Source organism: Verruconis gallopava (genome assembly GCF_000836295.1).
Source record: "Verruconis gallopava strain CBS 43764 unplaced genomic scaffold supercont1.8, whole genome shotgun sequence".
In the NCBI taxonomy this organism is placed as follows: Eukaryota; Fungi; Ascomycota; class Dothideomycetes; order Venturiales; family Sympoventuriaceae; genus Verruconis; species Verruconis gallopava.
The window spans coordinates 782330-806528 of record NW_015622144.1 but is presented as its reverse complement, the minus strand read 5'-3'; the positions used below and the strand labels follow the sequence as shown (position 1 = coordinate 806528).

At 50.1% G+C, this 24199-nt stretch overlaps 7 protein-coding genes across 8 annotated transcripts; 4 read left to right on the top strand and 3 right to left on the bottom strand.

Annotated features, from left to right (window-relative positions):
• Nucleotides 1-1053: 1053 nt before the first annotated feature.
• PV09_03274 (uncharacterized protein) lies at nt 1054-3795 on the bottom strand. Its single transcript, XM_016356452.1, has 3 exons — nt 3393-3795; nt 1695-3321; nt 1054-1599 (listed from the first exon to the last, which is right to left on the bottom strand). The coding sequence occupies exons 1-3, from the start codon at nt 3575-3577 to the stop codon at nt 1249-1251; spliced, it is 2163 nt and encodes a 720-aa protein (XP_016215975.1). The 5' UTR covers nt 3578-3795; the 3' UTR covers nt 1054-1248.
• Nucleotides 3796-3920: 125 nt separating this feature from the next.
• Nucleotides 3921-5368, top strand: PV09_03273 (uncharacterized protein). Its single transcript, XM_016356451.1, has 3 exons — nt 3921-4439; nt 4496-4600; nt 4657-5368. Exons 1-3 carry the CDS (start codon nt 3961-3963, stop codon nt 4721-4723), a joined length of 651 nt encoding a protein of 216 aa, XP_016215974.1. The 5' UTR covers nt 3921-3960; the 3' UTR covers nt 4724-5368.
• Nucleotides 5369-5748: 380 nt separating this feature from the next.
• On the bottom strand, nt 5749-7498 carry PV09_03272 (uncharacterized protein). The gene is made up of 2 exons (XM_016356450.1): nt 6774-7498; nt 5749-6715 (listed from the first exon to the last, which is right to left on the bottom strand). Exons 1-2 carry the CDS (start codon nt 7247-7249, stop codon nt 6340-6342), a joined length of 852 nt encoding a protein of 283 aa, XP_016215973.1. The 5' UTR covers nt 7250-7498; the 3' UTR covers nt 5749-6339.
• Nucleotides 7499-9926: 2428 nt separating this feature from the next.
• Nucleotides 9927-12269, top strand: PV09_03271 (uncharacterized protein). The gene has a single exon (XM_016356449.1). The coding sequence runs from the start codon at nt 10101-10103 to the stop codon at nt 12033-12035; it is 1935 nt and encodes a 644-aa protein (XP_016215972.1). The 5' UTR covers nt 9927-10100; the 3' UTR covers nt 12036-12269.
• A 550-nt stretch (nt 12270-12819) lies between these two features.
• Nucleotides 12820-15610, bottom strand: PV09_03270 (uncharacterized protein). The gene is made up of 3 exons (XM_016356448.1): nt 13518-15610; nt 13168-13458; nt 12820-13114 (listed from the first exon to the last, which is right to left on the bottom strand). Exons 1-3 carry the CDS (start codon nt 14829-14831, stop codon nt 13094-13096), a joined length of 1626 nt encoding a protein of 541 aa, XP_016215971.1. The 5' UTR covers nt 14832-15610; the 3' UTR covers nt 12820-13093.
• Nucleotides 15611-20303: 4693 nt separating this feature from the next.
• PV09_03269 lies at nt 20304-21516 on the top strand. Of its 2 annotated transcripts, XM_016356447.1 has the most exons (3): nt 20304-20453; nt 20517-20656; nt 20726-21516. In XM_016356447.1, exons 2-3 carry the CDS (start codon nt 20522-20524, stop codon nt 21461-21463), a joined length of 873 nt encoding a protein of 290 aa, XP_016215970.1. In that variant the 5' UTR covers nt 20304-20453; nt 20517-20521; the 3' UTR covers nt 21464-21516. The 2 variants fall into 2 exon arrangements, with proteins under 2 accessions (XP_016215970.1, XP_016215969.1); XM_016356446.1 differs by having other exon boundaries at nt 20304-20656.
• Nucleotides 21517-22260: 744 nt separating this feature from the next.
• Nucleotides 22261-24000, top strand: PV09_03268 (uncharacterized protein). Its single transcript, XM_016356445.1, has 5 exons — nt 22261-22615; nt 22668-22852; nt 22918-23227; nt 23281-23434; nt 23501-24000. Exons 1-5 carry the CDS (start codon nt 22567-22569, stop codon nt 23883-23885), a joined length of 1083 nt encoding a protein of 360 aa, XP_016215968.1. The 5' UTR covers nt 22261-22566; the 3' UTR covers nt 23886-24000.
• Nucleotides 24001-24199: the final 199 nt, after the last annotated feature.

The window sequence follows — 24199 nt, the reverse complement described above, 5'->3', positions numbered from 1 at the left end:
CCGCCGAAACAAACGCCATAGTCCTGTGAAATGTTGGCATTGAAGCGTCAAAATTTTTGTTCAACGCATCTCTTGTCATATCCGGGTCGATGTGCCAAGAGAATGAAGATTTTTTTTTGGGAAAACCACGCTGATTTTGTCGGGCGTGGATGAGAAGCATGAGAATCGCAATTGTAAGACAACAACCATCGGGTAGTAGCACCATTCGCGCGGCCTCAGCGTGAAATCCTCCCTAAACCATGACATGAATTTGTTCAAGGAGTCGCTTCATGGTTCGACGTCCAGACTAGGCAAAAGAAAGCAAAAGAAAGGGAAAGGATGGAAAAAAAGACCAGCGCCAAAGAAGAGACATTTCGACAATGCTGTGCGAAGTCTGTCCTGAACCCCACAAGCCGGTAGCCACGGTCAAAACGCGACACCTTCGCACGAACAAAGCTTGACTTGGCGACGAAGATCATTGCATGATCGAGTTCGTAGCGAGGTGAAGGGGAAGAGAAAGGGATGAAAGGGGAGAGGGCGGAGTGAGAGCAACGGCGCTGGGCTCGATCGCATGTCGAATGACGGCTCACGCCAGCGCCCCATTCTCTATCCTCCTCCTCCTTCTTCTCCTCTCGTACGGACAGCGTTAAAATGCCCATAATCCCAGGTCTTTCTGCCCCGTCTGTCTTGCTGCACGCATGGACGTCAACTGTGACGGCCAGCATCCAAAACGACCGCGGCTCCAGCTCTTTGACGCGTGTGTTGACGTGTCGTTGGGTGCGAGCGCGATAGCCCGTCGTTGCCAAGTATAGCAGATGACGTTTCTTGCGACGGCATTCCCTCTGCGCGGTCTGTTGGCTGCTCTGACCTGCCGTCTCAAGTCGCAACGGGATTGCCTTGCTCCCCCCCCACGTCCGTGGTACGAGCCCCGGGCACGTTGAGATTGAGGCACGTTCGACACGCGTCTGTTCGCTTGACGATCGTTGCGCGTTCGGCTGTCATGTTCGGCATGACGCTGGCAGCAACGCGCGGCGGCTGGACTCATCGATGCCCTCTCTGCACAGCGTAGGGAAATGAAGGAAGGAAGTTCGGCATGCAATTCTCTCAAGCCTTTACATAGTTCGCCACGACTGTACACGCCAAACGCATGGAAATACATTACACGCAAACCAAAAACCTGTCCCCAAAGACGCCTTTTTCTCATGCAGCGAGCCCTTCGGGAGCTTAACTCCGTTAAATCGTACAGCAACAGTGGGCCGTTCTTCCCTCTTAGTCTGTCTTTCCTCCGCCAACGTCGTGACCTACTCCCAGAATTCCACCAAACGCATTGCCCTTTTCGTCCAGCCAGATGCTGCCGCCGTTAGAACCGCTGCGTCTGCGTGCCCTGCGTCCCAGCACCACGGCCACCCCACTCATGCTGATGAGTCCGAGGAAGGACAGGTACGGATGCCTGCTCCAGGTGTTCTTCAGCTTCCAGAAGAACCAGAAGATGTTGCTGTGCGTGCTCTTTGGCGGCAAAGTAGGCGGATTCTTCAGCGTTTTCGGAAGCGTTTCCAGAATCGACGTGCGCGAGGGCACAATGGGGTTCCCCGTCGACGTCTGATCCCAGTACCGGCGGCTCTGTTTTCATTTACCTTTTGTCAGCTGCCGTCCGTTGTCGTTCAGCACTTCCAGAAGGGAAGGAAACCAAAAAAAGGGAAAAAAAAATCACGTACTCCTTCGTCGTAGATGATGACCCGCTCGCCATCAGTACGAACATCGACACCGAACGTCGTCTTGATCCACCTCTCCCAGAACATGCCGTCCACCCACATGAACCGAACGTCTTTCCGTTCAATGTCTTCCATCTTGATCCTAATGGCCTTCGCCGCCCTGAGCGCCTTTGCGTCGTTCCTGTCCTCCGCTTCTTCGATTCTCAGCTGCTTCGCGTCTCTCAACTCCTGTCTCTGGAGCTTGATCGCGTTCTGCTCACGATCGATCCACTCCAGCGCCGCGTTCTTCAGTTCCTTCTTTGCAGCGTTGAATTCCGATTCACGCTCCTTGCTCAAGATACCGAGGACAACGTGTTTGTTGGTCATGATTTCGTGAGCATTCTGGGCTGTAAGCTCAGGGACGAGCGGATGCCACACAGATTTCATCCAGGTAAGGACCTTGCGGGTGTCGCGCATGTCCTTCGGGGCCAATGGCGCATAATAAGAGGGCTTGCCTGAGCGTGAGACCATGAGACGTGGCCATGTGGAGATCTTGAAGCGCTTGTAAAGCTCTGGATCGTTGGTCTTCACCAGCTTCGCGTGGCCGACGAGTGAAAGGGTCAGTCGCTCAAGAGCCTCGAAGTCCTCGGTAACGGTCGCGTGGTCGTAGAAGTAGACAAATATAACCTCCTCCGTCTTCTCGAGCTTCTCAAACTGCTCGGCAGAAACTCTCTGTACGCCCGCTCCGACTTCTGAAGCCTTCCTCGCGAATGACGTGAGATCGCCGACGCCGCGAAGACCGTCGTATTCGACACGCTCTCCGCCACGGAAAAACAACATGGTGGGATAGCCTTTGATTTTCGCGTCCTTGCACAGTCGCTTTTCCGTCATGCAGTCAACCTCTCCAACGTTGATCACGCCCTGCATTTCCCGCGCCATGGAAGCCCAGTTGGGAGCCATGGCTATGCAGTGACTGCAGACGGGAGAGTAAAATTTGACGAACCACGGGTCGCGGGTCGTGGTGACCAGACGTTGGAATGACTCCGCGGTCAGAGGGACAGACCTGCCGTTTGGATTCGGAACACGTACGGGCTTTTTGACCGCTGCTGTCTCGGTGGTGGATTCTGGCTCAGACGCTGAAGCGGCAGCTTCGGCCGCAGCAGCAGCATTGTGCTTCTCTCCAGCCTTCCTGCCCGCTTCGGGATCCTTATCCTTTTGCTCACTCTTCTCGAGCTTGGCTGCCGGCTCAACGGAGTGCGCACCAACTTTGGGCAGCTTGGGTCCGTCCGCAGGTCTCGAGCCGGGTCGTATGCTCTCAAGCGTTTCCTCAATCCACTGGCTCAGTTCCTTGAGTGACTGTGTGCCAACTTCTCTCTTGACCTCAACGCCGTCCTTGAATAGGATGATCGTGGGGAAACTGTCGATCTTCTTTTCTGAACACGACGTTCCGAATGCCACGCAGTCGACTTTGGCGAAGTGGAAGTTGTAGTAGCGGGTGAACGAGTTGAGGTCTTTCGTATCGTCATCTGTTGTAGGTTTCGACTTTGACGTAGCAAGAGGGTCCAGAGTGTAGTAGTATTCGTACATAGTCTGCCATATCGGCGCCTGTTGCTTGCAATGGTGGCAATAGGGCGAGAAGAACTCAACCAACCTGCGTAGCAAGTATGGAGCGTTAGCCTTCCTCTTGCTTGACAGCCATTAGACTGTGGGCATAATTCCTACCAATAGCCATTCTTAATGTCTTCATCTATCGACGCTGCTGCTTGTATCTCCTTGATGGGTGGCACCTCTATGTCGTTGAACTTCGTGGACTTGGGCGCATCTTCATCTTCGGTTGCCGCCGACGCCGCCTTCACCAGGATTGGCGATGCAAGAGTTATGAGCGGTAATAGCCATGAAATTCGCATGGTGGAGGTCGTGTGTGGGGATCACCGTAAGGAGGTGAGTGATTGCAGCGCAACGAATGCGCTTGTGTCTGAGGGTTTGTGCCAGGAAAAAAAAGTATGATCTTTAGATCATGTATAACGAGTGTAAGGGAAGGAAGAGTAACGTGCCTACCGGCGTCAGGATGTGAGGAAACTGTTCCAGGTGGGAGGGTTAGATTAAGTTTCTGTTCGGTATGTCGTTTCTCACAAGGTGTCCTGGATCTGCGACATCTCACCCTCGCTTGCTGCGTCCCTTGATGCCAAGAAAACCCGCAATGCTATTGGCCCGCTGACATCGACCTTCAGAAGAGCTTCAGAGAAACACACCTCATCAACCCGATCACCAACCCATTGCCACTCTCACAATGCGCCCAGCGATTCGCCTGCTTGCTGCTGTGAGCAAGCGTCTCGAGCCCGGCAGTCCTACTGGTCTGGCTGGCCTCACCACGCACGGCGCTCCCCGCAGTGCTCTTATTTTCCTGTACACCTCCACACTCCGCAAATTGCAACAGATACCCGAGCACAGCGTATATCGACAAGCTACCGAAGCCCTCACGAAGCAACGGCTGTCCATCATTGAATCCGTGAAGCCGGCCGGTTACGACTCTTGGCTGGAGAAAGTTCAGTGGCAGATCCACAACAGGGGCGAGTCATACAGGAAGAATTTCGGCTTGGAGAACGAGGGCGAAGCCGTTGGCGCGTTCGCGTACACCAGATTTAAAGACCCGGAGAATCTGAAACCAACTAGTGGTGACCATGCAGGCGAGATTCCCGATGCAATGAAAGATGAGGTTCCGGACTCTATTGTGGAGATTGAACCGGAGCCACAAATGACTCTTGAGCAGTATGTTGCCACAGACGAGCAAGCGCGCATGATAAAGACTAATTCAGCTGTCGTAGAGTCCAAGAGATTGAAGAGAAGATCGGTGCAGGCTTGCTCGAGGAGGTCATCCAGGTCGCAGAGGGCGAGATGAGGTTGGTAGATAAGATGATTGCGAGCAAGGTGTAAGTGTTTTTTGCGTCCAAGACCGCATCAACAAGACGTGCTAATGAGTATATAGCTGGGAACCACTAGAAGAGCAAGCACCGGAGGGTCAGTGGTCGTATTTTGAACGAGGCGCACATTAGGAGAACTGTATCGCGATAAAGCTCATGGGGCTTATTGTCAAAGCAGTCCACCTAGCACCTAAGTGGACGTGAAGCATCAAAAAGCCATTAAGATAAAGCATATCGGATCGTTTTTCTATCGGCATATGCTGACACACTTAGATACTGGCGACCACGAGATCATGTACATATTACCCAAGTAAACATCGTGTAAAACATGGACCTCTTTCAATTTCTTGAATATTTCAGCTGTAGATCTTGACACTCTGCACCATCAGCACGTCTCTCTGGCATCACACTAGCTTTACGTGCAAAGGCCCTGGGTAGACGTTTAATGGTTTGAATCCAGTTACGAGCATTTTACAGCACATAGCATTAGAGTTTCATGTCGCTGGCTGTGACCAGATTTGTGATAAGAATCTGCAGCCCACTCTCGTACCTCCAAACTTTTACGAAATAATTGCGGATTGCCTTGTAATCTACGTGGACAGGCATTCAGACATTGATGGGATTAGTATGAAGCTCTCGTCAGCCCTTGTGACGAAGTCTCCAGAGTACGTTTTTACATATAGAACGAAACACATGCATGTGGGAACTTAGGATTTGTGGAGGAAACGACGAGGCATATGCTGGCTCCCTTCTGATGTCAAGGTCTCTTTCGTCTCAACCTCTATCGACAGGATGCTCGAGAGAGCCTATGCTTGATGTTTATCAAGAAGCACGTTAAGCTAGCATGAGTGTTGCTTCAGATTAAAAAGTCACAATTCTATCGCGACACCTTGAAGTTCAGAGTCTGCCATGTTGAGACAAGATGGCGGCGCATCTAGATGCTTTGTGCCACATAATCTATTGGACCAACGCTTGTAATCACCCATCGAATGTTGTGATTTTGATTGTAATGTGGCTGATTCTGCGCGTGACACTTTTATATGGTCTACCTAACGAATGCTTCACCATCTGTTACCAACGTCTGCTAGGTCCTCGCGGAATGCGCCGTAAGCAGGCAACGCTTCAATGTGTGTAGTATCTCTAAGCATTGAGTACTTATGATGTCGGATTTCACAAGTAGCGTTGACTATATTTGAATTATTCATAACAATAATAATGATAATCATATATACATTAACCGTCAGTCGAGCACGCGTTCCTGGAAGGTCAGTTCCGTGGTATGCTACCATTTTTAATTCAATTAATACAGCTCTTTCAGCATAACGAACTAGACCTGACCAGCGACCTTTCGCTGTTGTCAAACGAACTTGGTACTTCTCGCAATATCAACGACATCCGTGATTGGACAAACACTTTGATCCAAGCATGAAGTAGATTTGACTTTCGCATTTGGGAGAAGACCAAATCAGAAGCCGCGGAACTGATATGGGGAATTATGTCTCTGGTTCGACTTTAGACCCTTCACAAAACCTATCAGTTGGTTGGCGAGACCTATAGAGAGCAACATAGGGCTACCCCGTCGATCAATTGGCTGTACGGCCTTGCACATCGAAATGGCGAGATTATCACGTCCAAACACTGGACATGGTATTAAAGCTCGCGTCGCCGTGAGGCACTAATCTGATGCCTTTTTGTATGTGAAATCTTGATAAGGCGCTAAGAAAAAAAGCACCGTGCCACGTATGGTCTCAGAGGTCGACATTCAGCCAGGCCCAAGTCGCAAGCACTCGCCCAGCGTCCTGATCAGCCAGCTGATCAAATACGCTGGTGGTGACATCAAGATCGGTGGCTTTACAACCGACGCACCGATCGGTGACAGTCACATCAACACTCCTTTGGGCACCAACCTGCTCATTGTATCTCGACACGCGAATCTTCTTCCCGCACAGTGGATTCTGGTTAGGATCGCTGCCAGTTTGGGCCGCATCAAACACTAGATGACTGATTGCGACAATACTATCAGAGGCTGTGTTTGTGATGCCGCAAGCTCCAAGGCCGGGTTCATAGTACGTCAGATCGCCTGTATGGACCTCTTGATTGCTTGGGAGGGGAAGGTTCTGCGGGCTGGCTCACACAAGCATCAGCAATGGCTAACTAGTTGCGAATTGAGTAGACTACGAACCGGTGTATTCTCTTGAGACCCACGCCGAGTCCAATGGCCACGGCAAGGACAATGAGAACGAGTGCGAGAACACTGAGATAGAAGCTTCGACGAGTCAGGCCGAAGTACCTCTTCTGGCCTCCCAACTCTTGTCCATATCGCTGTGACAGCCTCTTGCTTTGCGCCGACAGACGCTTGCTCGCATTCTTCGTGCTGGGCTTGAAATCTCTGAAATGGAAGCTTCGCACTTTCTCAAAGGCATAGCCTCCGCTGCCAAAATCCCCAAAGCCTGTAACAACGCGCTTGTATGCTGGAACGGGTGGAGCCAAGTCCTCTTCGGAAGATGCGCGACGCGTCGTCTCCGCTACGGGGTTCTTCTCCACATCCTTGGCAAGATCTTGCTCTGATACGCTGGGTGTGATCTCTGGTACGTTTTCGAGCTTGGGCGAGCCATTCGCGATGCTTAAGGAGGGTACGGGCTTCCGAGGGATGGACATTGTCTCGGGTTGGCTGGCGAAGAGACGTGACCGAGAAAAAACATTAAGCGTGAAAGGAGTGGAGCTTTATCGCGCAGACACGAGAAGATCACAGGAAACAGATTCAGTTCATATAGAGAGCACGTAACGCCGCTTTTCAGGGGCCGCCGACGAGAATGATTGTTCCTGGCGATGAGCTCAGGCGGCTGGACCAGACGTCCCTGGGCAAAAAATGTGTGCAATTTCGTGGCGTAAAGAGGGCAACACAGGCTGACCTCGTGCTGTTCCTGCATCGGGCTAGCCGGATGAGTTCAAGACTGTCGCTCAAGCGGAGGGCTGCTGACATTCCCCATACCGCGTCAAAAATAGCGATACTTCAGAGGAAGGTCGCGCGAAGTAAGCAGCCTGGTGGAGATTTCAGCGCGACGTCCTCGCTAGAAGCCGTTGACGTCCGTTTTAAATACCGCAAGGCTGGGAGAAGTGGGGGACAGTGCGAGCCCGCATTCATCCTCCCCGTCGTTCTTGACAGAATATCAAACAGACGCCATCGTGATAGCGAACATCTTGAGACACTCGACCTATCCGTTCGCAACGAGTCTGCTCGCCAGTGCGCTGATGTCCTACTCGATTTTATCGTGCCTGGAGAATCCGTCTAATTGTTTCGCCGTCTTATCAAGAGCTCGCAGAGAAAGCAAATTCAACTAAAACAGATGGTAAAAAGGGCTTGAGAACGAGTGGAATTTCATCGGCCCATCATTCCGCTTCATACCACGGCTCATAAAGTCCCGAGCCACGCGCATGCAAGACCAGAGAAGTGTTTCTGTTCTCCAAAAGCCAAGTATTCTTTCATTCGATCAACCGACATGCGGAGCTACTCTAGAAGATATAGATGCTTCCAATCTCAATGAGGCAATTTGATGCTTCAGATTTGTTTGCTCATTTCAAACATTCTCAGGTCTCTGGTTGCTCGCATATGCGGACGATGAGCAAACGCTGGCCGTATAACTTTAAGAAAATACTCGTGGATCTGGGCTCCAGCATCACAGCACTATAGTATGTGCTCAAGAAGAGCAAAGGGGCAATATGCGGAAGAGACAGCCTGAACAGGTCCCAATTCAATGATGGGCTATGAGTTGGACTTAGTGATTAGCATGAGCCTGCTGAAAATAGATCCCAGCTGTGGTTGCGGGGAAGCTCTCAAAACTTTCACAGTCTGGTTGAACGTTTGGTGCCCTGAACTTCAAAAGGAAGGCCCTCTTAACATTACACGGACAAGTGCTGAGAGGTCATATCGTCCTTTGTCCGGATAATCTTGCACGAGATGATTTAAAATTTCAAAGCGATGAGCATGAAGAGGAAGTTGGTCTTTTAAGGAGGTAAAATAGCTACACTTGGGTTCAGAAGATTCTGATTCTCAATAATCTGCCATAGGAGGACGCCCAAACTCTCCGTGCTCAGCGCCTACCTCGACATTCTAGCTCTGGAGATTCGCACGTATGGATTCACTATCGCACTCACGACTTTGTAGTCCGCCTACGTTCCCGTGAACCATTTAGGCAGGCAGAAGCTTCTATCTCGTTTATTTAGGTGAAAATTTGTCATCTCTTTCAAAAAGAAACTGAGGCTATCTGTTGTTAGGATGATCGGTTCTTCGCAGTGTATTCGGAGAGCCATTCTTCTAGTAAATTTCTTTTAAATTCGAATCAAGTCCCATGTGCAGGAATGTCTTTGAAATGATCATAAATTCGGTGTCCTTAATGTTCCTTAGGCGGTGCTTGCACTTCTGCTAGAGTTTATTTGATTCTGAAATTCTAGCTCTTGGAATTTTGCTATCGGTTGAAGCATCCAAGTTTCACGGCAGCACAAAACGAGACTGCTTTAGCTGTCCATCTGGTTCCAATTTCTGCCTGAAGTGACGGTGAATAAGAAACATGACACAAAGCACACGGAGGAAGTTGTGAAGGTTCTAAGCAAGAAAATGATGAAAAGGAGCTGATGACGACGATAGTTTTCAAATATGCCGTCGACGAGTTTCTTATGTCCTACAGTTGGAGACTTAATCGACGGACATGCCAGATAAATATGATAAATATGCTATCAACACAGTTCGTAAGGGCGCAAAGACGTCTGTCATATTGGATAGTTTTGATAACGATAGTTGAAGTTCCAAGTATGACGACAATACCACAGCCAGCTAAGCACTTCTTGTACAACTTCATCTTTTGTCTGGATAATAATGCACTCCTTTTATGTGTTTTGGATCGAAAGTAAATGACGATTGATATAGCATTATGTGAAAAGTGGTCAAATCATTCGAATCTCGATGCTGGACATCTTTATGAAATTTGAGCTCCGTATATGCAAGCAAGAAGCAATAGTCTTACAGTCTCGTAACAGTCTTACAGCGTCAAGAGAGAAGACAGATTCAATTCCAACCGCGCTGACTAGATGACCCCTACGAAAGGGTTTATTTTCCAGTTTCAGCGCGCTCCAGTTTTTGTTATTTTGGAATGCCCTAGAATATCGAAGCAGGAAAATGAGTCCTTCTTAACAGATTAGGACTTGAGCGAAAGCATGAAGTATGTGAGACGTAAAGGGGTGATCATTTCGCGCTTACATTCCTATTTAGTGCTAGCGCAACATGGAAACGACAACGGACCTGCGTAGTCGATGGCGATCAGGCACATTAAAGCAGAACAGAAATCGCATTATCAACTACTATACCTCCGCCATCATCAAGCTATCGCTGCTGAAGTTGCCGATCTACTGCGATCTCATTGAAGACCTTTTAAAGTCCGCGTAAGATCGTTTACGTCGGCAAGGGCACTGGTGGTTTCGGTCTTCAGCTCTGCCCTGGAGATCTTAATCGAGCATGCAACAGCCACCGCTACAACCTGTCGATGAATACAACCATGTACACGACATGGCTCCGACATCTGAAGCAGGCGATGAACCAAACATTCGAGAGCTAAATGATGCTCTGCGCGTGCTCGTTGATTTGTTCCCTGATGTTCAGCCCGATGTCTTCAGGGAGATGCTGGTCCGCGTCTCCCCCAGCAGTCGAGTAGAAATCGTTGCTGAACAGCTGCTCAAGCATGATGCTGAGTACATCCAAGGTCGCTACCGTCGAGGCTTGGTCCATGCTTCAAGCCCTAGAAGGAAGAGGCCAAAGACAGCAGAATCTGCGTCCCGAGAAAGGTCGTCAGACGACGACACGCCTAGGCTGCGTGTTGAGGAGATGTTTCGGAGCCAGGCGTACAAACAGACGGTCAAACGTGCGCTTTACGATGAGTTCAAAAGTCTCTCACATGCTACCATCAAGGCTGTGCTTGCCGAGAATAATTATCACTACACCCCTTCGCGCGGCGCGCTACTTGATATTGCATCAAAGTCGTGGCGTGCATCGATTGCGGACTTTTTCTTCCGACGAAAGACACCGTCCTCAAGTACAAACCCTTTCGTGTCATGGACAGCATCAAAACATTCTAGCCAGAAATTCCCGAATCTGATGAGCTCTGGCAATGCTGAGCTTGACGAGGAGCTAAACAGGACGCTAGTCCTGCCTGCTCTGCAGCGAGAACGAGAAGCGCAGAATATCATAGATCACGCCTTCGCCCATCAACTTGCAGAGCAGGAAGCACAGGAGGCACTCGAGGAGTACGATTGTGAGGTATGCTATACCACAGTCTCCGTGAACAAGCTGGGAGTATGTGATGATGGCGGACACTTCATTTGTTTCACTTGCATCTCAAGGACTATAACGGAAGCTCTCTATGGGCAGGGCTGGTCACGCAGCGTATCAGACTCAAGAGGCACGATGAAATGTGTCGCGCCAATCCTGGATGGCTCGGGCGAATGTAATGGATGCATTCCTTTCGCTCTGGTCCGCCTCGCTCTTGCGGATCGAGAAGTGCGAGGCGAATCAACTCTTCAGAAGTTTGAAGAGCGGCTCGTCAGCAGCGCGTTGCAGAACGTGTCCGCGATCATGGTCCGCTGCCCTTTCTGCCCATATGCGGAAGTCGACGATTTGGATCTTTGCAGATCGCTCAGTGTGCGCTGGCGCGATCCTCGAGAAGTAAAAGTTTTGGGTTTCTCGCTTCTGCTCTTTCTGGTTTCCATGGATAGATTTGCCTTGTGGTTGCCTCTCTTGCCTTTGCTCTACGTGAGTCTAGCAAATGCATTGCCGGGATCATACAACCCGTTGAGACCCACTCTCCTCCGGCTTGCGCGGAAATCCCGAGGCCTTCGTTTCACTTGCCGGTCTCCAGAGTGCGGAAAACGCTCTTGCTTGCGCTGTCACGCTCTTTGGCGCAATCCACATGCCTGTTACTCCACACAGCTAACCACGCTTCAAAAGTCTATTGAAGCGGCGCAAACCGAGGCCATTAAGCGTGTTTGCCCAAAATGCAATCTATCCTTCGTCAAATCCTCTGGATGCAACAAGCTGGTCTGTCCGTGCGGGTATAGCATGTGCTACCTCTGCCGGGGAGAGATAATCAAAGGCGGCATTAATGGAGGATACGATCATTTCTGCCAACATTTCCGTATGAACGGGGGCAGGTGCACGCAGTGCGATAAGTGCGACTTATACCGCGAGGAGGATGAGAGGGAGGTGCTAAAGTTGGCAAGAGAAAAGGCTGAGAAAGCATGGCGAGAGGGCGAAGGTAAAGACATCACTATACCAATGCCAGAAGTTGCAAAGCTAGTTGAGATCCGTCCCGGCTGGCGCCAAATCCTTGATCCGCGGTGCTGGCAGATGTGGCTGGATAGACTCGTGGAGCACTTTGTAATCGTGACTGTCGAATAGAAGAGGGTAATAGCACAAACATTTCTAGTTCAACGTCCTACGGATCCACCTTTAGCATCGGCCGTCATGACACAGTTGTCTACATGGGTAGCACAAAGCATGAATCAAGTCATGTCCGATCAGCTTCACGGCAAGGTGTCTCGGTAGATAGGAACGTTCTACATGCCACGTCTGATAGAGGGATCATCGAGCAGCGATATAGACACAGATTCAATTGTCGCACAAGAGAAATGCTTATGTAACCACAACACTGAAAGAAAAAAAAAAAGCCGAGCGTTTACCAACGGGTTCGATTTCCAAATCGCCCCCAGCCGTCAAGTACGAAAAGACTGGTTCGAGTGAACTCAAAGAGCGCAAGACTCTCGGATATCGCGCCGGTGAGTCATGCAAAGCGATAAGGCCGCCGATTTACCACGGTCTAGTTTAGCGGCCGAAACGTGACCAGGATCCTCCGTGCGCTCCACGCAGGCTAGAAAGCTTCCCCGCAAAAAGGGCTCGCACTGTTTTTCGCTTAGGCGGGAAGCCTTTAACCTCATGTTGCAAACGCGGGTGGCATTGCAAGAGATCATGAGATCACTGCCAAGACCCTGGATCGCATGCACGCACGAGTGTCTTTGAAGTCGCGCAGCCTGGACAAGTGCCGACGTAGCCGTTCTCAAAAGACGGACGCGCCAGTCGAATGGAGCAGTGGTGGCCGTGAAATCCTGGAGGCTGAAAGGGCAGTCGCTGTACGACGAGGGCAGAAAGCAGAAAACGACGTTGGAAGACAGTCTGGAAAAGGGAGCGGGCAAACGAAACCGTCAAAATCGATTCCACATATCTAACATTACGCATCTAACCTAAGCACGTTGATGCTCTGCTGAGGCGAGTGCTGTTCGAATTTACGCGTTCGTTGACCACGTGGATCCACAACGATAGAACAATGCACACATGTATCGTGTTGAGATGAGCCAAGATCATTGTCAACATTGACATAAGAGTACATTTCAACCACGCAGATCACGTCATTAAAACAGACCAGTCACAAGCAGAGTAGCTGGGTATCAGAGGTGCATCGTTTAGTGGACGCTGCCCTTGCGCTGTGCGGCGTGTTAGCGTAATTTCAAGAGCGACAAGTATCGAGTGTACATACCTCGACGTCCATAACGATCTCAGGGTTGAGCTCGCCCTTCTCGGTGACACCCATCTCCTGTGCGAAGGTGGTGGTTGGCTTCCACTTGGCGGACTGGCGTGGGCTAACCTCCTCGAACATGCGGTCGACTTGTTCGAGGGTAAGACCCTTGGTCTCAGGAACGAGGAAGTACGCGTAAACGAAGCAGCAGGCGCAAAGGGAGCCCCAAATGAAGAAGACCTTGGGGCCGAGGTTTCCTTTGTCTTCACCGACCATGTAAGGAGTGATAACGGCGATGATGCAGTTCCACATCTGAATCGTGATGTTAGCAAGTCGTCATTTCCATGTTGAGGCAAACATTTGATACGTACCCAGTTGGAAGCAGTGGAGAGACCAACACCGCGGGATCGGATGGGCAGAGGGAAGATCTCGCCAATGACGACCCAGGCAGCCGGGCCCCAAGTAGTTGCGAAGAAGAAAATGTAGATGCAAATGAAGGCGATCATAGCGCTGACGGTAGCGTGGTTGCTTCCGTCAACGGTGCCGGCAATGGCGACGATGAACTGGCAGACAACCATACCAGCGGCACCGTAGATGAGAATGGTTCGGCGACCGAAACGCTCAATCATCCAGAAGGACAATGGTGTGGAGCAGACGTTGACTAGCGTGGTGATCAGGGAGATCAAGAATGGGTTGGAAATGGTACCGAGAGACTTGAAGAACGATGTACCGAAGTAGAAGACGAAGTTGACACCAGTCCACTGCTGCATCATCTGAAGGGAAGTACCAAGGATCGTGCGGCGCACGTTGGAGCCGGCCTTGAAGAGGCTGCCGCGGAAGCAGTTGATCCAGCTGTTGAAGTAGCTGCCCTGAGGAATGACCTGAAGCTCGTACTCGTGATTGGCAACAATCTCGGCAAGTTCCTGCTGAATGTACTCGGAGTCCACGGGCTGGCCACGAACACGGGCAAGCACCTGGGCGGCCCTGTCGATGCGACCACGCTTGACGAAGTAGCGAGGAGACTCCGGAAGCAAAAGCAGACCCGTGCCGAGGATGAGCGACCACAAGAATTGGATGGCAATAGGAATGCGGTAAGAGCCAGTGTCGCGGCGGTTCTGGGTGCCATAGTCCACGCAGGAGGCAAGGAGCAGACCAATGGTGATGCAGAACTGATAGCCAGAAACGATGGCACCACGGACCTTGCGAGGCGCGATCTCAGACATGTACAGAATGATGATGGCGGAGACGAAGCCGACGCCGACACCGGCAATGACACGGCCAACGATGAGAAGCTTGTACTCGGTGGAAGCGGCCTGGAGGATGACACCGATGGTGTAAACAAGGCAGCCGGCCAGGATGGTGGTTCTGCGGCCGATGAAGTCGGCCAGGTCTCCAGCAATGATGGCGCCGAGGAAGGTGCCGAGAGACAGGAAGGAGACAATCATCGACTGTTGCCAAGATGGAAGCGCAAAGGAGCTTGAGCCGCTTTCACTGTAAGGCAAGCCGGTGTACTTGTGCACGACGTACTCCATGGACAGCACACCGTTGATGTAACCGGAGTCGTAACCGAAGAGGATACCGCCGAAGGAGGCAAAGACGCACATCAGGTACGCCTTCCAGGTGACGGGAGCCTCGACCCGATTGACATCGGTGGTGGCGTGAAGAGTGACACCTCCGCCAGGCATGTTGGTGGTTGTTGGACTGTGATCCTCCTGAAGGGTTGGCGACGGAAGAAGAGCTGAGCAGCCGGCGATCCTGTTCTAGACGAAGCACACGAGAGGCCTGATGGTGCGCGGGGTGGTTGGCACTTGGGAGGGACAGGCACTTCAGGTGACTGAAGCTTGACCGCGAAGGCAGATCGTGAAGGAAAAAGTAAACGACGATCGCTCAAGCAAACGTGCGGGGGGATCTGGGCATTTGTACTCGCAATCTGGCCGTGGTGGCACAAAATTTCGTCTGCACTCTGCGGCCCAGCTTAGAAGCTTGCCTAGCACGGTGGTGACAGACTGGAAATGTGATTTATGCCGCCTGATTTCCCCAATCCTACAGTTCTGCTCCGACGCTAGCCCATCCCGCAAAGCGAGCAGCAAACCGCGGACGATGATCACTGGTCGAGAACGGCTCTGGCCAGTGTGGTCGCCCCATACCTGGGGTCATGCTCGAGCCCGCATGCAACAGATTTTCCACGATCCATGTGCTGATGAGAAAGCGGTGCCCCAGCTGGGGGTGAACTCCACCGTCCGCACGCAACACGCGTGACAAAGCTGCGGGAGATTGACCTGGCCCAGATCTAAGCTGAAAGGAGACACGGCATCCGCTGGAGAGGGGCAGGTCCAGCAGTGGGCGGGCATGAGGCCGGCGTGCGATCCCAACGCGCACAGCGGTTTCACGGGGTGACATTCGCAACGCGACGAGGTGGTGCATCGCGAGGTGTCTTTGGCTGAGCTGCGACCGTCCGGCGCTGGTTACGTCGACGGCACAGCAGCGCATCGTGTGACTGGCCAGTCCCAGAGTTAAGCCGCAGCCACGCAGCGGCTTCGCAGAGCGCCGTTTGTGGGGAACCGCATCACCACCATCGGCCCGGCCTCGTCATTGGCGACAAAAATTTCGACGCACTCGGCGCCCGCGCAGGCCGCTCGTTGGACGCCATCAGGCCGGTGGAGATGACGATGTCGCTCCGTCGACCAGACGCTTCCACGCCCTTCAAATTTGCCCAGCACGAGACCGGGCTCGCCACCGGCCCCGATCTGGGCGCGTCGGCAGAGCATCCACGGCTGGCGGCGCAGGACGTGGCCGTCGCCTCCTCGCGCTCGACGACGATGCGCGCGCCTTGCTGGGCCTTGTGCTGAGTGCACCCGCGGTGTTGACGGCCTCGTCTGGACGGCTCTCTGGCGCACATGAGTCGCGCAGCCCATTCGGAATGCACTCTCCCGAATCCAGCAACTGATCGCCGGCAGATGCATCTTGCAATCACGGCTAGGCCCCTCGGAGATCATACAAATGCGCCGTAATAAACGCATCCCCAATCGCGCTGTAACGTCGCATGGGTGCCGCCAAGCCAGCCCGCCACCCTGGACTGACTTTCTCGCCTACCAGAGCTTGTATACGTCGAACAGTGGAACTGGATCCTGGCTCGACGGCCTCCCCTTGACTGCAACTCGGGTCCTCCTCCAGCGTCTGACATTGTTGGGGGAAGAGGAGGGGGTGTGGGGAGATGACTTCGGGCGCATCGCCTGCGTGTACTCCATGTTCCTTGCTTATAAACTTCGTATCTAGAAGCGAGTTGCTTGCTCCCGTCATCCTTCTAGAATTCTTCCATCTCGTTAGGCCAGGCAAGCGTTTCTGGAGTCCACCAATCAACACATCTGCCTTGGCTGCCGCGATTCACAGCTTAGCTTTTTGGATGGTTGCCGTCGCAAGGGTCAAGGGGATTTCTGCCATGCAAAGAATATCGAATCGACAACACAGCGATACGAGGTCTGCATTCTGCACGATCTGTCATCAATACATGACGCCCTAAACGCCGTAGTTCCTTCTAGTGGCGCTCTCTTGCGGTAACCGAGCCCCAAACTTTCTAAAGGAGGCTGGACCAAATCGACCGATATTCGGGGCCTCCGCACTGTCCACTTCGGCCTTCACTGTGGGCGGCAAGCTCTACGACCACGCCATATGTATTATTCTCTCACCACATGCAAGCACTCTTTCAAAACCTCTCGTCATTTCTCATTTGTGGGAGAATCGTCTCCAAGCCCGTAAGCAGCGCACAGGCTTTGATTTTCAGAAGCGAACGATGTCCCGTGCGACTGTTGGGCATCAATCCACATCGTCTCGAGTCTGGCAATCTCGTTTTCTTTCCCGTGGAGTGACTCCTGTTCTCCACTTCAGAGTTTGAAGGAGAAAAAAAAAACGGACCAAAAATTTTTCACATGTGACGACGCTAGCACTACTAACTTAACTAGTTTTGAAAGACGCCATGTGGAAACCATCATGGCCGAGAACGCTAGAGGCTCTGCGGATACGTTAAATAAGCTCAGACGCAAGCGGGACCCAGTCTGTTACGGGTAGTAGCTCCGTCAGACTGTCGCATGCTTGTACTGCCAGGAGCATTCTGGAACGTGGACATCGCGGTAAGGATGGTCGGTACGTTCTGGTAGCGTACACAGCGTGCGCGTTGTCTTCGCACTTTTGTGACCGCGAGACGAAAGCGTGCTGTATCCAAGAGCTTTGATACCGTCGCAACTTGCCGGATGCAACCATGATCCCCAACACGCATTCCTGGGGGCGCTACCGACCGTCTGGCTTGCATCAGGTTGTCTGCGTTCGCTATAACTTACATATGTCGACCCTGAGTAAGCTGCCGGCATAGCTGGTCGATCCTTTTGAGCGCACCTTAATTATCAAGTGGCGCATTGCTCCGTCGTCAAACCTCAACAACAAACACAAAGTATCGCATCCCCAGATTCTCAACCCGCTGTTACACACGAGAGAAAAACCGGACGTGATTCGGCCTCGCCTAATCGTAAGGACGTGCGCCGCTAAATGTCACGATTTGTAAACTTTTGTCCGAATTTTCAGGTCGATTTCGCTTGGCTTCCAATCTCCTACACCTCGAGCACGGAGTACACCACAGACCCAACTTTCCCCACCTAAATTGTCTAGATCTTTTACTAGCTGCTGGACTTCGTCAGTCTCTCGATCACTCGCGCCGTACCTGAGTATTTGTGCTCCACTGTCATAGCCACATGGCTTCTTATTTCTTCATGTCCATGTGGGGACAAAATAGTCTCAACCATTCCTGTGTTTTGATCTTAGCCGTTTGTTGCGGCTAACTTGACGGTAGCTCCGAACACTTGAGTTACTTCGGTGTTAAGATGAGTTAATTATTAATGAACGGCGACCGAACTACGTCTTGAGTTTGCGTGTCGATGCTGCAATCGCAGCATTGTCCATCTCCTGACACTTCCACTCAGCAATTGCATCTGAACTCATCTTCGCGAAACTGTTTTTACTGAATTCTCCAGTTCAGACCAGTAGCGGGATCAGAGACATTGTGATATCTCTAGTAGCATCCTTGCGAAATGCCTACTCCGTTTTTTTTTCAACGTTATATCTGCCTTCGCCTCGTGAGAATTCTCGAAATAAGATCGGGACATGAATTTGAATCTATCCATCATCTCTGGTAGCGGTGCATCAGTTGGTCCACGTCTGCTTGCTCTTCGGACTCGACTGGCAGTTTGCGACTAAAGCGCTCAACACATCCTGTGCTCGGTACGACGTCTGCGCGCGAAGTCAGGAACTACAACTAGAGATACGGACACACGACTCCTCAACTTCCCTGAAACCCGGCGTGCTTTGTCGTAATTCGATTTGGAGAAGGCTCCACTCCAAGCTATGCTACAAGAATGCCTTTAATGAGCGGATCCGAGACTAAAGAGAAGGAAATATCAAAATGTGAAAAATGCTGATATACCAACTGGAGCTCATAATCATATCTTTGACAATACTGTAGACTTTCAGACGGAGCTCAACGTGGTCTGGGTGTTCAGAGTGTGCACAAATCCGCCAAGATAACAGGCCAGTCAATTCGACATTACGCATGTCTGTACTGACATATTAAGGTCAAGCCAAGTCCCAATCACGATTAACAAAAAAAAATTCGACTTATGTTTCCGAGGGCTGTAAGAGGGCTAGTTCCGTTATGGATTCCATATTGAGGTTTCTTCGCTTAAGACCTCGAGACGATTTTGGCAATTTTGCAAAATCCGGACAATGATCCAGTCAAGGCAACACTCTTTGTAAGACTGACGACCGTCGCAATGACCAGAAAAACTCCAAGGCTACTCATAAGTGACTCAGGTTAGAGCTACTCATAGCACTTGTGAGCAAATGATCTCCAGTAGCATGATCAAAGTTTGTATTCACAAGGTAATATATGACAAGGTATCATTGGCCTTCGTTACTCATTTCCTAATGTCGAATCTCACGATTCCACAATCATACCAAAAAGAGGGTGGCCGAATGATTTACTTGTTACGAACTTAAATTCTCATTCTGAGCGATTGTTTGATCAACCTAGTCAACTTGAGTGGATCCTGTGAACGGGGGTGGGCTAGACGTAAAGAATTCCTTCAAGCACACATCTTTGAGAAGGTTTTTTAACGTACTGGTTGAGTTCAGAGTCGATCGTTTACTGCTAGGAAAACGAACGGGCTACTGAATTAGCATCATGTCAGATATTGAATGGACACATGGTAGGCTCAGCTGCTACCGGTTTCTGGAATTCACCCTCCAAGTGGAGGCTTAAGTAGGGTACCGTCCCATATAGTACGTTGTGGATTTCCACTCGGGAAACAATGTAAATTGTGATGCTGGAAGTTCCTCCTGATAAGTATGGTGCTACTTCTTGCAATGATAAAGTGCTATCCGCCAAAAGTTTATGCTAACAATTGGGTGCGCATCGAGGTCTTCGATTTGTGCACTCAGCGTACAGATCCAGGTTACTTGTCTTGATAACGCGGAGCACAGTTTTGCTAGCGGGATGTAGATAGGGGTTTTTGACATGCATATATGATTTCTCACATCGCAGGCATTGTATTTGTGGATCACAGAATGAGGAGCATGCTCTCATCCAAGTGCACGCATGTCACGACATCAATGTTTAAATCAATTTGCATCGCTCCGAGCGTTCTTCATAAAGAAATGAGTCAAGATCAACACGATTGACTTCTCCGACCAAATAATAACCGGGATGCTATATAGTCTATCATGACGTAGACTATCAATAGTAATTTCCTTGATTTTTTGGTAGGTTATCACGATTGATCTAATTCGTCGGCCGCGGGGCTGAGCCTAAACATTTTGCTCATCATCGAGCAGAATACTGGCCACAATGCTTCGTACCTCAACAAATAACCACACTGTATAGTTCTCTTGTTGATTTGGGAGTTATCGCCATTGTGTCATCTAATCCCTCGCAAGTCCACAAAGTACTTTTAAGAACGCAGAGCTTTGCAGAGCGTTGAAGAAATAATATCCGATACTACGTTAAGCAGATTTTCTCTCCGAGTAGAAAGACCACAATTATGGCTCAGCTACATGATCATTCGAAAGGTAGTATCTGCACGTATGAAGGCAAACAAGTAGCTAACTAGATTAATGTCGTCATGCGCTAGGGAAAGACTCCGATTTCTCGCCAACAGTGTCAAACGGCAGACGTTCTCCGCATTTCAGGTGGCCGATCGCGCATTCCAATCAGCGATCCAAATCCTAACTCCGCCATATCCACCATATATGCTCTGTTCAACAACGTAAGAGGTTTCCGAGCCACGATCCGGATGCCTAGAACGTACGCTGAATGGCAACCGTTTTAGGGGAAATGTCACATGAAAACCGTAGCAAGAATGGCACGTCTAAAAAGCCGTCTCGTCAGCGCCCGCTACCTCCGGATGTAATGGCTCGAAACTTGGCGATTGAGAAGCAGCGTCGAGAAGCGCTCAACGAAAACTTCTTGGTAGGTCTGCTCAACCTCTGTCGGCCAAGGCAACACGGAATGGACTGCTTAAAGATATTACATGTGTAGGATTTGGCTCGCTTGGTACCAGCTCTAGCCTATGCACGGCGGCTATCAAAGGGGCGCATCATATGCGAAAGTATCCGACATTTCCGACATCAGCGCGAGATGTGCATAGCTGCAGCTCAGGGCGTGCAAGACTTGCTTGCGGAAAACGATCGACTGGTTTCAGAAGTCAACGCACTGCGTGCCCAGCTTGGGGAAACGATACTCCCTCCTCGGGAACCCATGCCAGCAACCGAGGCGATGATAGAATTAATGGCTGTCAAAGACGAAGTTTATGGAGAATTTCCCGCTGGATTTGGCGATAATTGGGCATACAGCCCACAAGAAGCACATTACAACCCAGCTCCCGCTGAGATTGGGGGCAGGATACCGTCGCCTAATGAGATGCTTACAAATTCGGATCCACCATGTCATACACAGCAATCTAGTCAGAGTGGTTCGAATCTGTTATACCATGGGGCATCTCCTACGATGCTTTCATTAGAACATTGCGAGCTTGATTCAGCGAGATCTGTTCCGTGCTGGGATGGTCAGTCTTTGCATACTATCAATCCTCTCGTGAATCCGTTCACATATGCTCCTGTTTCGACAGGGCAACTCATGTCGACAGAAACGTTGCAAAGTTTTCCTGAAACGATGGCAACGTCCATAGATCCCACCGCTCTCTTTTGGACCCAAGGCGCTGAGTTGGGAATTAATAAGACCAACGACTGCATTACTTCTGCTATCTGGCAATACTAAAGATCAAAATTTTTCTGAACAGTTTGACTTTTAACTACGCTTACAATATTCCTGTTTTGTCTACAAGGCTTCAATCCGAACTTCATAAGACTGAGAAATTGATTGTTAAGATCGTTGCTTCCGCCTGTAATGAGAACAGCCCACTACTATGCTATGGGACAGAAAGTCGTAGGTAAGAAGCTCTATGGTGTTTACCAATATTCTGCAACATCTTTCACCCGACTGTATCAAATTCAACAAACGTAAAGGGTTGTAGGGACTTCTCCCTTGACTACTTGCTTTCCATGTACTACCGCCTTTTGTAGTGGAAATGGACAGTGGCCTGTCTGTAACTTCGTTTTGACTCTATATGAACTGACGGAAATACAGCAACATTCCTCGATGTAGTTTCTTCCACAGTGATTCGTTTACAGTGACTTGGATTCACATTCTGCAATTTGAAGGCAACGAAGATGAGCCGCCATGAGCGATGACATATTTAAGAATAACTTTGAGGTAAACTTTTGTTGATTTCTTCCCAAAGTTCTCTCTTTAAAGCCTATTTCCAAATTGTGCTGAGACTGCATTACATTCGATGCATCATTCGATTCCCGACGTCCGAGATCGCATTCTGTTCGCAGTATTTCCGCTCAACCCGCCGTGTTCCTGTTGACATGGATCAATAACGCAAGGGTCTCTAAGCCTGTACAGGCAATGCATTAGCGTGGCAGATCATGCCAACTAGTGATTGCAAACGAAGTTCACATGAAGTTTTCCAATGCCTTTTGTTAGCACAAGGCTACTCTCCATCCCGCACTAACATACTGCCAATTACCGTCCAGGTGATTTTGCTGCTCGAGCTAGAACTGCAGACAAAACTGCACAGCATGGTCCTCGACTGTACAGGAATTACGTTGCACGATACAATCTTTTGTTTATTGTGGAACCGATGAACTGTACAGGTGGTATTCTTCCCAATTGGCTAAAAGCTCCTTGTGCAGCAGGGAGTATAAAATGAGTTTCTGGAAGAATAAATTGGACAATAAAGCACCGTTCACAGTTCAACTTACCTCTTCGTCTAGAACGCTACCTGCTCTGTCTTTGTACAAACTCCGTTGCAGAAAATGGGAAGCCAGACTGCGACGACGTGGCTCGATAAGCTCCATGAGCAACGTATGAATTACAGCAACGTACTTCCTAGCGAGATATTAATTTGGTCATCTAGTTAATGTTGATATTGATTGCATGGATCCCGCTGAAGCAAAAAAGCTTCCATTCGTGCCAATGGATCAAACTAGCAATCAGCGCCTAGTCTATCAACAAATGGTAGCCCCGGAAAACAGGGAGTTGTTCCTTGCTGTCGCAAAGGAGTTGAAAGAGGAAGGCTGGAAGGCCATTTACTTTCGCATGGTAGGTCTAGCAAGTTGTACTTGTTCCAATATTGCAACACTGACTCAGAGCTTCAAACGTGACAGGCCGCTGAACTTTGTGCTCTCAACATCGGGAATCTCAGGGGTCGTGTCCTTCTCCAATCATCACCTTTTCATGCATATGACACAGAAAAGGTCATTGATGATGCTCGCTCTTATGTTAAACAGCTGGAAAAAGTTGGGATCATGAGAGATCGTGTGTGCATCAAAATTCCTTGTACAGGCCCTGCCTTGAATGCTGGTCGAATTCTTCTCAAGGAAGGGATTCGCACGTTAGGAACGTCTCTCTTTGGACTCCCTCAGGCGATTGCTGCTAGCCAAGCAGGTTGTCTCTCAATTAGCCCTTATTTCAACTGTAAGTTTTATCTTCTGCCGGGATGACGGCCTCTTTTCTTAACGTCAGAGCAGTACCATGGTTTCACTACGACCCAACTTTGTGGCCCGACGTTGAAGATCCTGCCCTCGAACATCCAATGTCACCAAGAATGGTTCAGATTGTCGAGACATATCGGCGTTTGCATAAAGAGACGGGCCAACCACAACCGTTGCTAAAACCCGCCAGGTAGGCCGTGCTTTCATACTCGCCTCTCAAAATTTGCTTCTCTATGCTTATCATAGTCATGTCCAGTTTTCGATCGGCCAAAGAGACCATGGCAATGGCAGAATTTGGTTGCGAACACGCAACGATTCCCGAAGATATCCTTTCTTCTCTAGCATCGCTTGACTTGGTTGCGAATCCGCCACCAGGCGATTATTCGACTAAACACTGGGGTGTTCCTAATTCGAGGCTAGCTCATTTGATCAACGTTGACCCTCTCGCTGGTCCAGACTGGGATGGAAAATTGGCATCAACAGATGTTGATTATCTTGCCAACAATGGCGCCGCTCTCGATAAAGCGATCGAGGACGACGACGTAACCAAAAGAGGTCTTGCTCTTGCCCTCAAGGAATTCCAGGGGAATGAGCTTCAGACAAAAGCTGCAATCGAGGAGGTTTTGAAAGAAATTGCGTGAAAGGGTGTTTTGATACTGTCAACGCGGCCTAAGTGGAGTACATGTCGATATATCTTGACTGCTATAGAGGAAGCTGTGATGCCTTTACGCAATTTTCGTAGTTCAGAGATAGGACCTTGAAAATTTACAAGAATATCTTGTACGACATCGATTTCCTCAAATTATCATGGACCATTTCATCAGGGGTCTCGCATTGATCATATTGCATGCACACACAGTTACATAATTACAAGTAGTAGATGTGAACCGTAATATCGATAAAAACGTTGTGATACGTCATACAGACTTAGGAAAATACTCTCTCAGTTGATTCC